Here is a 15438-nt window from a genome sequence, read left to right as displayed (position 1 = left end):
ATGCAATGAACAACTACTTCTGTCTTCTATCATACCCCCATGATAGCGGACCACGGGCAGTGACAAAGAATGGAAACTGAAACAACTTCTGACTGAGTTAACAATAAATTAGCACAATGTAGCAACAAGTATGGGAAACTTTTTTCTCTCTGTAGAACAATAATCATAGAAATACAGCAATATGAATCACACGTGAATTTCAAAAGATACATCATTATGAACCTTGCACTGAATAAACAAGTACAATATGGATTTTCCATCTGTACGCAGCCTACATTTATGACAGTCTATAGCCATATTGGCTCTTATGTGTTCATGGCTTACAATCATCATCATAGTATATCAGATGGTACGTGACTGTACATAACAACAATCACAAGAACCCTATTATGTTATTTACCATTTATATTTCATATCATCAATTGCCAATGAAACCATATATTTATCTTACTTTCAATAGTTCTGCATCTTTGTTCAATGCCACAATGATAGTAGTTATTCAACATTTATTTTTCGTGAAATCATTGTGGAGTATTAAATCTGCTTAACATTTTCAAGCAAAAACTGTTTCACAATACAGTGGAATCTTTCTAAGAAATCTGTGAAGATAAGAATGATGAAAAAATAAACTTTCTGACATACAAAAGCCCTCAGGGAAGGTCAGAGTGATAAAGCCTGTAAACACAAAGGAAGTATACTGTTTTTCAGTACCAGTGAAAGGCAAAACAGATAGTCAGAAAGAAAAAATTCTCCAGTGCCACAGCACACAGACAGAAATGTGATTAAGCTAACAGCTCAGGAAAGACCTCTCCTGTGGAGGGAAAAATATTTTAATACTAAAAAAAATTACAGTAATGTTCATAGTGATTCTAAGCTGTCATTTTTGTAGGTCAGAGACACATTCATTCCATCACATTTCATTTTTTTGGAATATGGACAAGGTATTATCAATGAAAATCTCACTTTTATCTAATGTTCATAAACTAAATGACACAAAAAATGCATTCCAATTAGGTCTGAATAAACACTTTTTAGTTGTGCCCTGCTGCATTTGTGATATACAACTGTATTCAGTAAATGAAATAGCACTACAATAACAAATTAAATTTATTGGTGATATGGTGTACATTTAATACTGTTTTGAAAAATTGATTCTCTACTAAGTTATATATACAAGAAAATGACAGCATCTCAGAAATGACAATCACAGAGGAACTAACGAACTATACAAATTAAATTAAAAGTATGTTTTTGAAATGTATGACAAACATAAAATGTATTATGTATATTTTTAGAAATACACATTGGCATTTTAATACTACTTTCTGCCAAATTTATTTCATACTTTAAATATTATAGTGTTCATTTTAATCCATGGGTCTTGTTCCGAGATGCTGTAATTAAACTTTCAAATGTTTTCTCAGTGAAGAATATTACTAAGATTTAACCAAGTTAATTTACTTTAAACATTTTTGTTTTCCTTTTTATCTTCTTCGATATGATGTCACCCTTATCAAAGACAGCCACAAGAAGCAAAGAAAGAGTAAGTGGATTGTGCATCAGTCGCACTACACCTGCCAGAAGTCGCTGATACAATATGAGCAATATTCATTTTCACTAAACAGTCATTTCATCACAAAACTTTTATAACTGACTTAACATCCATAACAGAAAAAAAGTAAACTTACAATTTTTGTATGAGGGACTGATTCAAGCTTGTGGTTAATAATTCCTATTGGTGTCAGTGGAAAAACATTATCTTTAGATATTTATAAATCTACTATTGGATTCCGTGAATTTTGTCTAAGGCAATTAATTCAGGTGGGCTTGAATAAAAATGTATTACTGGAACAACAAAGACATCCAGTGATTAATAAATGAACTGAACAGAATAAAAGCTTACATCAACTGCAGAACTCTGAATAGATCATTAAAACAAATTTCAGTTTTTCTTCAAAACCTTGTAAAAGGAATAACATTGTGATGAAATGACTATGTCCCTGATAATGCTTTTTATATGCACTGGCTTTCTTTTTAATAAACAATTAGGTATTTCTTTACATACAGACAAACAGTAGTGTCGTTTATGTTTGCGTTGTGTAGATTTCACATGCTTCAGAAGCATTTAACTGTATTTTCCATATTTTAATTACTTGATTTACTTATGAATGCCATAGATATCATTTTTAATTTTCATTTTTGCTATTTGCAAAATAATGCCCATATGGTTTTCTTTTACTAATTGGACTTTAATACAAAAGTACTTCAAAAAATTTAAAAGAAAACTTTGTCTATCATCATTTTCCTGCCTTTTTCCAATGATGGTATCATTTTTCAAATGTGTTGTTTTTCTTTTTATTGTGAACATGACTGTCTGGCAGTTGTGCGACGTCCTTGTCACTGTCCTTGTTCATTTAGAAACTTTAATGTGTAAAGTGTATATTGATGTCTTATACAATTTGTGTTGTCTGTCAAATGCCCATTTAATTTGTGTCTTCTCCTGATGTGTCCAGAATCAGGACACAATACTATCCTTTAGATTACATTATATAACATCCACATCATTCAAGTAAATATCTATTTGTATTGGAAATATTTCTTGGTCATAATCTGGTACAAACATAAGCACCAAATGAACGTTATGAAATACTGCATTTGGTAACACTTACAGACAATGGGTAATGATCTAAATGTTAGTATGGCAGTAAAGCTTCAATTCTTTTTTATGTTACTGGTAAAATGTCACTCATAAAAACTGATAATGTGAAGGTTAAAAAAAAAAAAATATTTTAATTCATTGTCATCTACTCTACAACAAAGACCAAAAAAATAGTTTCATTGGAGCTCTTTAACAATTGCTATAAATGCCCCTGAACTATGGAACTCAGCCTGTATCATACTTAGACACCAATGGTGGAAAAAGATTTTTTAAGCACTTTGCTCCATTTATAAATACAACTAAATGATGAATCATGATTGAGAACAATATATATTAGAAAAGAGTTAGGTTCCTTATGCTTGTAATGTCGACTATGCTATTAATCATTAAAGCATCTTAGCACCAATTTAAAGGACTTAAACTAGTTTCTTCATGATGTATTAAAACAGAAAAAAAACTAAGGTTTATGTTTCTGAGCTTAAGAATTAAAAACACAGACACGTTCTACATACGAGACAATGCAAATTAATCAGTCCTATTCCACCTATTCAACAAATGTATTCCAGTTTTAACTCTGCATTATGTAAACAGATAGTTTGCTAAAGTTGTTTTATAACTAAACAAACAGCCCAACTGAAGCATCATAGGCCTTCTGTCAAGTTATATTTAGCCTTATATGCAGCTCCTCATCAAAGTATAGTGATATAATTTAAAGAAGTTTGGAATTCTAATATATAGTGAAATGACATGTGGCATTTCTAGGTTTCACAAAAAGATGACAATCATCTCTTCAAATGAGTGATAAATCAAAATAATATGTGAAGAAATTGAATTCCCCAGAAATTAAATTTAAACACAGATATGAAATTCCAGTGTTAGGAGTAATTAGATTTTTTTTCATAAAAGTATTTTGTTTCAAACAAAAAGTGTCTGAAAAGGCTTAGACATATTCCTCAAACAGGTTATGGTTATAAACCTTAAGTTTTATCACTATAGGTTCTGCTTTTATATATATTAGATAAAATGGGTAGCTTTGCTTCCTAGCTGTTCGCTTTTACTGCTTATTATAACATGCAGATGAAATAGTCCTTTTACTGTAGCTCTCTAAACTGCCTTTCAGGCCCTCTAGCATGAAATTATGCATGGTAACAGCAGATGTCCTGGGTAAAGTAAAACATCACTGTATCCTCAGATTCTACAGTGCTTTAGCTATTAGTCATATACTTCATACTGTTGAAAGTGAGCTCTTGTTTCTAAAACAATTTATGTTTATTTTCATCATGCAGTCCAACTCAAAAATGGAATACATCATCTCATTATGTAATGAAAATATTATTAAATGACTGATATAAGGCTAATTAATTACAAAATATCTTCTCACTTTCTTCTGATTCATATTGGAAGTACTGTGACTACAATGTAGAATAACATATGTGCAATGAACAGTTCTGACATTTTTAGGAAATTTTATATTTGATACCTGATGAAAATGAAAAATGGTATCCACATTTCACAACTATATGCAGCATAAGGTCAGACGATATTTAATATGTCAATGTATTCTGTCACTTGTTACAATGTTATAAAACAAGAGTTCACCTTTGAATACAGTTCTAGATTACCCTCTATAAGTAGAATTTAAAAGCCAATATTTTAATGCAGAATTAGTTGAGTACTTGTATGCTAACACAGTATCATATAAATTAACAGTTTTACTACCTGATACTTTTTTTCTTTTTAGGCCCAGAAAGAGCATTGTGTAAGTTTGGCCAGCAGCATTATATGTCAGTCAGTGGCATGCTTCTTAACATAAATTCTGCTTTTTGCTCTGTTAGGAAACTCGATATTTTAAAAATAATAACTTCACTTTCAAGCATATTCTTTTGGCATATTATATAATGTACAAGCCATGCTATAAATGTGTAAGTGTGACCTACATCTTTCAGTGACAATCAATGAATCTGTGATGTTAGTAGTTGCAAACACATCACACAGAAATTCACTAACAAAACATAAAGGATGAAAAGCAGAATTTACATATAAATGTGCTTCCTTTGCAATACTGTTGCTCTTCAGATCACAATATGGACTTGTAGCACACTGTCTTATAATGTTTTTATCATATTCTGTGACTGATTGTTTCCAGTCATTTTGACAATGGGCTGCCCCACTAAGCACAATCTGTGCAAATGAAAAGTACATATCTGTTACTTATATAAAGAACAGAATGTAACAGTATTAAGAAAAGGATAGTTGCTACTCAAAATAGCAGATGTGCCATGTCGCAGACAGGCAAAACAAAATGACTGTCTGAAAGTGTGCTTTTGGCCAACAAGGCCTTCATCACAAATACATGACATATGCACAAACACATTCACATAAATGCAGCTCACACACACCTGACCAATGTCTCTGGTTGCTGAGGCCAGAGACTGTGGTCATGTGTGTGTGAGTTGCAATGGCATGTGTGTGTGTGTGTGTGTGTGTGTGTGTGTGTGTGTGTGTGTGTGTGTGCGTGTGTGCGCATGCATGTGTGAGTGTGTGCATTGTCTATTTATGATGAGGGCCTTGTTGGCCGAAAGCTCACTTTTTGACAGTCTTTTTGTTATGCCTATCTGAGACTTAGCATCTCTGCCATATGGTGAGTAGCAACTGTCCTTTTCATAATATTGTTCAATTCCATCCTGTATTTTCCACTGTTTGATTATACAGAACAGAACATTTATGTACTAACTTTTACATTTTTCAAGACAGCAATACAGACAGAAATATCAAAAAATGCTCAGAAAATTATAAGGACATGTGTGCTTGATCTGAAGTTGTGTCCTGAATTGATCAAATGTCAATCCTTTGTCTTTCAGAAAAATTGCAGTTATTGTCCAATATGCATGAAATACATGCTAATGTCATTCTTTCACACAGCTTGCTGCAGAGCACTGCAATATGCTAGCTCAATTAAAAACTGCTGAAATCTACCTCTACTGATAATATTAAATTTACTATTACCACAAGCTCTAACATGACGTTTGGTGCTAACTCATCTTCAAATTTAAGGGTACATGAATGTGATACTATTAATATATACTACAAACAGACCTTAAATTGAGTATAAAACTCTGAGGCCCGTTCCACTCCAGGAAATTCAAGACACAGCAATAAAATATCTTAACAGCATTGCACATGTGGTGGAGATAGAAACTGTCAAAAAAATTACAAATACAGACTGTACGTATTGTGCCCAAATAACAAAATGGGGTACTGAAAAACACAGGTAATTGAAATACATTTGAAACAGGCAACAAAAACACTGATAGTCTGTACATGTTTATTGTATAATAGAGTTCTGTTAACCACACATTTCCATTTTATTGTACACTGTTTATACTCACCAATGACATGGTCATTAGTATCGATGTTTCTACTTTAGTATCACATAGCATTAAAACGTGTTCTAAAAACAGAGGAACAAGGTGTCAGGCTCACACTTATCCTACAATCATTATGGAAGCATAGTTTCTCTCCTGTTTTATTTTCTATGTTTACCCCAAGTCATTGTACAATTAAAGGAACATACACTGTCAAAATAAGCTTTGTTTGTTATCGCATTACTGTACATATGTTTATGTGTTTGGTGTTGATAAAATGCTAATATATGTGCGTCTGATAGCTAAATGTATGCTTGGAATTGATGGTCTGGTTTTGTCATGAATCTGTCTGTACCTTTCAAGTGCTTTATGTCTGGTTTGTGAAAGATTTTTATGACTTGTGTTTTTATGTTTGCAATGAGTTAGCTACACGTGAATTATAGTTCTCATTCACCCTCAGTTTTTGTATGATGAATACATGAGAAAGAAAACTTCATAAGATCAAGTTTCTCATTAATGGTGACTTATTTTTGCAGACAAATTATTTATTACAAAATCAAAAATCAGCTAATGGTAAATGTGAGCAGAAAATGATGTATGCAATAACATCAGTTGCAGATTGACAGGCTCCCATCTAGATAAGCAATTAACATTGACAATACTGACACAATGTTATGTGGCTCATTTCCCTTTCAGAATAATATTTTATCCTATAATGGAATTAAGCTGTTTTGAATCTTTCTGGCAGATTAAAACTGTGTACTGGATTTAGAATCAAACCAGGATCCTTGCCTTTTACTAGTTACATGCCTACTGAAGAGCTATCCAGCCACAACTCACAGCCTCAATTTTGCTTATATTTCTCTCCAACTTTCAAAAGCTCACACTGGATTATCAGTGAGAGAAAGGACATCATGGGGAATGGTTAGGAGCAACACAGCATGTTTCCAATTTTAATCTCTCATTCTGCTGAGTGTTCTCTGTTATGAAACTTTTGAGTTCCAGTCCAACAGATGGTTGTATTTGTCAGGATGTTTCTCAACTTCCATTTCCAGTTCAATAAAAAAGTGCCTGAACAATCACCTGCTCTCTTCAGCATATATGGGATAGTTTTCTTTTCTTGTCATTTGCACAGTTTAAAAAAAATGTCAAGTTCAAAAACAAAACACTGTATACGTGATATTCTTCTGCCAATAAAAAATATCGTTAAACATGTTATTGCAACCTACTAATATTGTTTTCACTATGGGTGCATGAAAAAACGACAAAGAAAACTAAAATATAATATTTATATTTATGTCTGCAATATGTTCACTACAGAAACATAGGTTACACAAGCCAGCAATACCCAAATATTGTAATTTTTTGGGGGACTTACACCAAAGAAGATATATTGTGTAGCTTACACACTGTGTGCTGTCTTGCTAGAGATACATTCCTATAGACACAACTTGATTAATGAGCAGATGAATTTGTTCAGCATAATAAATACCAACCAGTTCTGTCAACTGAACATCACAAGAATGAAGTTTTCTTTCCTAGAGCCCTAATGTTCTCCCTTTTGTACCATCAATTAACATATGGTGCAATGTCACTTTTTGTAAATATATTTTTTGAAGTGCTGAGCATGTGACAGTGTTAAGACTTACTTTAGTTTTTAAATTTATGCTGTTTATTAATTAACACTGCACAAATTAATTAATAAAGTTAATGATGATGTGGTTTTCTTCTCAGTTTTCTGTTACTTGTTTTGTAAAAAACACAAATGCATTCTGTTGCCATGTCTACTGTGTGTTTTTATCTGTATTTGTGTACCATTATGCCAAGATGTATGGAAACTTTTTTCTGTTGCACTATGCAGAGAGTAAAGTGAAATAATGTTCCTACTGACAAGCAGAGTACCACTGCCTTCTTCATATCATGTCAGTAAATATACAGAGCTGTAATAAAGCCAGCATTTTTGTGAAACCTGTTGACTTTTGGCTTGTATAAAGCCATGTATGGTGGCAAGATGAAACATATTTTCTTTGTCAAAGACTGTCTCTTCTGTATCAAAATTTCACTTTTTGTTGGGTGTGGGACCCTTTATGTCAACATACTATGTTCAAATGTTCCCAATTCCAGCACTAAGTACTTCAAAATCTTCAGTTTTCCCATTTATTAAGGAGACTGTGGATTTTTTATTGTAGTTTTGCTATATTGATGGCTTCACCCCTAAATATGGTGGTAATTTTGATTCAATCAACATGGAGTGAGCCACTTCGAGCAAGGGATGATTCTTTTATTCAGTGACACTATTTTGTTGTTGTGTCTATGAAGCCATTAGACATCACCATATATCTGCCATCCTGAGGGTGGAGAACATTCTCTCACTACAGTATTCCTTATTGTTGTCTGATTGAAAAGGCGTAATCTTATGTCCAGTCTGATTTTCTGCCAAGCTTTTGATTCAATAGATTTATCAGAAACCTCTACCTTATGATGAAGAAAATACACTCGACTCCAACTGCTGTTTTTGTCTATGAAAGTCACCAAAAAATCTTGCTCCATCTAGAGATGTTTTTCTCCTTGGTCCACGGACAACAGGATGTATTAATTGCAGAAATTTGAATCTGTCCCTCATTTGGTGAAAGGAGTGGACACAATCTTTGCTTCAAGACATATTGTGTGTTTTGGGAGATCATCTGTACATGAGTTTCTGTCACATATGAGAACATTACATAACACATGTGAGATACGTAGCTACTTTCTATGCATCACAGGGCGTTCAAGTCACAACCTTAGGAAATAGTTCATTCATGGAAAAACAACAATAAGCTTTGTTGACTTCCTTCATGGCTCATTCATTCAGTTTATTCTTGATAGAGTGCTCGCCCTGCCATATGTGTGTTTTTATAACAAATGTTACACTTGTATGGTTTTTCAATTTTCGGTTTGATTTTTGCTCTGATTTGTCACTTTTTCATGGCAACTTTTGACCTGTTCACAAACACTTTTTTAACAAACATTGCATCACTACATTTTCCATTCCTTTCTGAATCCTCGTGTAGTGTTCTCCTAGAATTTTTACTTTTAGTGTCCCAATATTCAGCAAATTGCCAAAAGACTTAATGGCACACCTTAGATTATCATGACTGCCTGGAATACTGAAAGCATTATCAGCATCCATTGCTTGTAACATGTCCACAGAATCAAAGAATTCAACATGATGCTATATCATGTCATTGCCAACTTCTGTTTTGTGAAATGTGAGACTTTAAGAATTGTTGCTTCGCAAGAACGTTCTTTGGATGTATTGACAGATATATCCTAATACAATTCCCCATTATCAGTCTTTTTTTTATGTGAGAAATGCTTTGATTTGTATTCTCCATGCATTATAATTGTTATGCAACAACATTTCCACCCAACCTCAGTGTGCAGCAGTCTACATACCACATTCATTGGTCTAATGAACTTGTTAAATCTGCACTTCTCAACTTACTAATACATTTTCATGCTCAAAAAAATGTCACTATCCTGATCATGCAACCTGTGCCCAAAATCTGTTGGGAAGTGTGAGCTTTGATTCAGTTCTGTTTAGCCTTGTGCACAGTAAACATACAAGGTGCTCATTTTAACTGAAGATATTGAAATATCTCAAAAACTACACATCAGATCAAAAAACGTTATAAATGCAATCTACTTTCTCGTCAGGGGACATCCAATGATACCACTCTCAATCTCCCACCCCACCCCATGAATGAGTGGTTGGGGCAACTTTGGAACTCTTCAATGGGGACCCCCATTTTTTATTGCAGATAATGATTCTATGAGAAAATCTACATACATTGTGTCTGAGGCATCTTCTTCATTTCACCACAGGTGGCTCTGTAATCTGAGGAATAGAAATGGGCACAACATACTGCTCAATGGCCCTTGAACATCCAATGGCATGTGGGACCCCATTTCCACGCTGCAAGAGTAGGAAAGGCCAGTATTTCATAACTTCTAGTTGGAAACCACATTTGCAACGTTGTATTCCTTCGACATATCGAACAGGGTACTACTCGACGTGCCACTGTTGATGTGGCTCGTGGCGATCACTACTGTACTTTTCAAATTAAAATAAGTGTTTGAGCACAGTAGCAACAACTTCAATACACTTAGTGATCCACTTTTCAAATGACTATGCAAAGGATAGAAGCATATCTGTGGGACTGCCAGCACCAGCATTTCTGATGCAGTCGGTCATGTCTTCCTGGAATGTTGGCACTTATTGGTACACCTTATCCTTTAAATCCTCATAGAAAGAAATCCGGTTATGTCAAATCTGGCAGCCTAGTAAAACTACATACATTGTCGAACATCCAGGGTAACATCCTGCAATAGTACTGGTAGTTCCTGTTCCAAAAATGTTCGATATTTGCATCCATTGTACATTCCATTGATAAAATACAGACCAATGAGTTTGTTCCCTATGATGCCACACCATACGTTAACTGACCAAGGACACTGACGGTTGACTTGTCATAACCAGTGCAGACTGTCTACACTCCAGTAATGCATGTTTCGCCAGTTAACACTACCATGGTTTGTGAATGCAGACACGTCAGAAAATAGTACCTAGGCAAAGAATGTCAGGGTCATTTGCATTTGTTGAGGTGCCCATTCACAAAACACTAACCGGTTATGGATATCGGCACAGTGAAGTTCTTGATGCAGTGACATGTGGTATGGATGATACTTATGATGATGCAGTACTGTGACAACACTACCTATGGACATACCAGAATCACAGTATAATCACCGGGCACCTATCCATGGGTTGTGGTGAACTGCTGCTAGCACAGCTATTTCACTAGCTTCTCCTGTAACACCTTGCTTTGTTTCCTTCTGCCGGTCTGTATGTTGGCGGTGTTCACAACCTTGTAAAATAACGAATGAGAACGAGCTTTCTCTGGAAAATGCTCGGCATATGAGGCAACAGCAGCCTCAACATTTCTCCTATAGTCTCCATAAATTAGGGTCATTTTAATTTTTTATTCTGTGGTTGTAACATGCAGGGTCCACTTGCACATCTGTTCTCCAAATGATAGGTAGGCAAGCAGGCAATAAAAACTGTGCAAGTATTATAATATTTAGAGCCTCTATCTGTTTTACATCTGCATGATACATGAGCTCCAGTCGCAGTGTGCTGCCTGTTATGATACATCACAGACCACTACTCCGCCACAACAGCGCATTGAGTAATCTGCTGTTCAATATGTTGGAGGAATACGATGTTGCAAATGGGGTTTCCATCAGGAAGTTATGAAATACTGGCCTGTCCTACCCTTGTGCAATGGAGGTGTGGTACCAGGTGTTATACGATATTCGAGGGCCACCGAGTAGCAAGTCATAAATTACAAGTGTGTACCCATTTCTATTCCTCCAATTACAGTGCCATATGTGGCAAAATAAAAAATAAAATAAAATAAAAAGGTTTTAGACAAAATGTATGTAGATTTTGCTGTAGAATTGTAATCTGAAATAAAAAATGGGGGTTCCCATTGAAGATTTCAAAGTTGCCCTCCGCGCCATGCATGGGGTGGGGTGGCAGGTCAAGTGTGTTATTGCTGGACTTTCCCCTCCAAGATAAGCAACTTGGAATCATAACTTTTTTTGATCCAATGTGTACTTTTCAATATACTTCAATGTCTTCAGTTAAAATGAAAGCCCTATATATAATATTGCTGTTCCATAATTACATGTCATTCCCAGTCTAAAAGACTTCCATAATACATAACAGCACTGTTTTATACTTAGCAGCATAGTCTGTAGGAGGAAATCCTTTTATAACACAGAAAAGAAGGACCTTTTGTCTGTCAGATGAAAAAGAGTTTGTCTTTATTGGTGCAGGACGACCAGCCTCCACCTACTTCTTTTACTGCTGATTCATTTCTTGAATGTAGTTTGTAAACAGCTCTCGCTTAAAATACTTTTTTTTTCTTTTTCTTTTCAAATGCTCTGAACCATTCACTTTGCATATACTCATCAGCATTCAACTATCATGGCACCTATTTGCACAAAGTATTCTCCCAATAAATTCTTCATTTACAAATCTTTCTTTATATTTGTCTATAGTATCATTTATTTCACACACTTTTTATCAGTGATCATCCAGTACCATATGGTGCATTTTCTCAATATCTTCACTGTGGTTGCAGTTTTTGGAGATCTTTCAGGTGGATTATCTTCAAGAAAAGTACAGCTGCATTTGAATTCTGATGCTCATTTCTTAACTATTGAGAAAGAAGAAGTAGATGTTTATAAACATTTTGTGAACTTGGAGAAATTTTCCTTTATGACAAATAATTCCAAGCCAAGAATTTTAGCACAGTATTCCAGTTCATCCATTTGAGTGAAAAACAGCTACTTTTAAAAGCTGTAGAAGCAAAATTATTCCACAGATACTATTTACAGTGGACTTATCAAATGCATTAAAATACCAAAAATGAGATTTTATTAATATTAATGCCACCTCAGTACCGAACAAGGGCTTTTCAACTTGCTGCCATACTGCATACACAAAAGTGTGTGGACATGTGCTCCGTCTCAGTGTAATGAGATAAACAATGCTGTCTGCATATACATCCTCACAATGGGACATCATATTCCTGTGACAAAGATCTTTTACTCTAACCTGTTAAAGAGCTGTCTATGATAAGAAAGCCATACAACCCATTTAATAGCAGCTCAGCTAAGACCAGACTGCATTGCACTATGAAGATGAAATACTCAAGTTTGTAGATGTCTCTTATTATCAACCATACTCCTGCTTGCAATACAGCTCTGCAAACTCACTGAACAGAAGACAGTTGCTTTTTCACTAATTTTGTTCCTACTTATGGACAAAAGATATTTTACTTGGAGTCAGCCATTGCACTGAAAACAGTTTACATAGCTCCCTACATTTTGGCAGACAATAAATTTATAATTCAAACATTTTAAGTGATTTATAAATAAATTGAAATAGTACTGATATGAAACAAAAAACATCAAGTTGAAAACATTTTTTAAATGTTTCTGTAAAGGTAAATCAAATGATAAGTTGTAACATCACTTCTCTATGTAAGTATGCTAAACATGAAATTTATCAGCATTATAAATAAACATCACTTTGTAACTAGTTGTAATTTATTTTCTATTTCTTTGGAATAGGGGAGAAACTGCTCCTGCTGGTGACCCAGAATTTATTAAGGTGAGTTTTTGAATTAAACTGCCAAGCAATTTTGTTAGATTAAACCAAAAATAGAGCTAATGTATATGAAATTGTATGATTAATTTTTCAGAGGCAAGAGCAGAAGAAATCCGATCTTGATGAACAGTTGAAAGAATACATCACAGAATGGCGCAAACAGCGAGCCAAAGAAGAAGAAGAACTCAAGAGGTTGAAAGAAAAGCAAGCCAAGCGCAAGGTACATTCACTTTTCAACTGTTGGCTGCAAATATAATTTATGTAATATATGGACCATGTCACTTGCTTTCTTCTCAGTTACTCAAATCAATCAAAAACCTATATCTTACCCATAAATAAGCCACAAGTACCAAAGAAGCTGAATAATTTCCACAGAACTTACTTGTTTCACAAAAAGCTTGTGACAATAATTGAACAAAACATAAACACACGACTTAAAGTAGTTAGAAATTCTGAATGCAACAACACGTAGTACTCATAATACACTCATCAAAATTTAGGCGAATTTCATAGATTAAGCAGAATGTTTGATTTATAATTTGCAGCCAGCATATGAAGTTTTTTTATTGTATAAGTTGCTTTTCCTGCTATCTGACTTAATAATCCTTTTTATAACAATGTAAAGCTAAGAAGTCATTAGTGGCACAAAAAATATGTCACTGTGTTTAATGAAAAGTGCCCATTATTTGTGGAACATATCACTGACAGAAGACTACAAATAACAATACAAGTATTCTCCACCGTAACAATTGTAAATGTGTACTCTAAAGGTCTGGACCTGGGTAATAAACAAAAAGTAAATTGATATAACAGCCACCATCAGCAATGAGGGCTGAATCTTTAACAGTGCCAGCCATTTGTAATTTGTAATTTTATTTATCCTGTAGATCATACATTGTGTGCAGAGAAACACATGATGATGCGGGATAAGTCAAAAATGAAGATGAGATGATACATGGTTAAACTGATTGTGAAAGCATATAGTTGAATATCTTGTGAAACATTCAGAATTGCTCAATATTTCTAAATAAGTTCACACTATTAAGGGAAAGAAATGTGTAAGCAAATTAAATGGAAATTCAGAAGCACAACATACATTTAGAAATTCATTACTAAAGTAAAAGTAAAGGTGACACACTTCTGCATTGAAGTGTTCAGGTTTACATAAAAGGTGTTGAGGTTTACGTACAAAATGCAAAACAAACAACATGGAAATTCAAAAGTATACATTAAAATACATTACATATGGGAAAACTCACTTCTGTATTACACAGTTTATGTTTGCATACAAATGCATAGAGCATGGACAGAAAAAGTAACAATTTGAACAGTGCTGCATTATATACAAGATGATGAGCTTTTAAGGTGAAATTAGAATTCTGTGTCAAGAAATGCAGTAATGGAGTAAAAACAGTAATTTAATTTTTTTTAAAATTTTTGGTCTCAGTTCTTCAGATTATTAATTGTCTCAGCATATAATTTGGTGCTGTGTGCTATAATTTTTAACTGAGATTTGTTTCTAGTGTTGTGCATGTGGCAATCTAGATTTCTGTGTAGTGTTCCTAAATTCTGAGCTACAAAACAAACCAATTCTATTACACAAAGGCACAGCATTGGCAGGATTTTTAATACTTTAAACAGTGGTTTACAGTGTTCAGTTCTGTTTTTTGAAGCCATTATTCAGACCACCTGTTTTTGTAATTTGAAAATTGTATTGGCTTCAGAATTATTTCCCTAGAAAATTAGGCCATAGCTCATAATGGATTCAAACAGAGCATGGTATATGAGCTTCAAAGTGTCAATGTTGGATGAGTCTTTCACTGATCTGAGTAGGTAACACATTTTGCTGAACTTCTTCGCTACTATCTCTACATGCAATTTCCAGTTTAGTGAACTACTGACAGTTATTCCAAGGAATTTGGTGTCCTCCACACTGACAATTTCATATTTGCCAATATGTACATCTGCACTGAAATGGTTATCATTCTCCCTTGTGTGAAAGTTCATGTTTACGCTTTTCTGGGTGTTTATTAGTAATCTGTTTGCCTCAAACCAATATTTTGTGTGACAAGTAGTTTCACTGAATGTTTCTTGAAGTGCATCTTCTCTGTTGGAAATTAAAATATTTGTATCATCAGCATACATAAAAGAAATAGCATTAGAGATGTTTTCTTGGAGGTCATTGATTAATAATG

At 34.1% G+C, this 15438-nt stretch overlaps 1 protein-coding gene across 2 annotated transcripts in view; it reads left to right on the top strand.

The window, feature by feature from the left end:
• Positions 1-15438, top strand: part of LOC124804601 (troponin T) — a 75247-nt gene that overhangs the window by 29298 nt on the left and 30511 nt on the right. For both annotated transcript variants that reach the window (XM_047264796.1, XM_047264797.1), the window contains exons 4-5: positions 13207-13246; positions 13338-13463. In XM_047264796.1, coding sequence (XP_047120752.1) covers positions 13207-13246; positions 13338-13463 — 166 coding nt within the window. The remainder of the gene's footprint in view (positions 1-13206; positions 13247-13337; positions 13464-15438) is intronic.

The sequence above is a fragment of the Schistocerca piceifrons genome, chromosome 7 (assembly GCF_021461385.2).
Source record: "Schistocerca piceifrons isolate TAMUIC-IGC-003096 chromosome 7, iqSchPice1.1, whole genome shotgun sequence".
In the NCBI taxonomy this organism is placed as follows: Eukaryota; Metazoa; Arthropoda; class Insecta; order Orthoptera; family Acrididae; genus Schistocerca; species Schistocerca piceifrons.
This window is presented reverse-complemented; position numbering and strand designations above follow the sequence as displayed.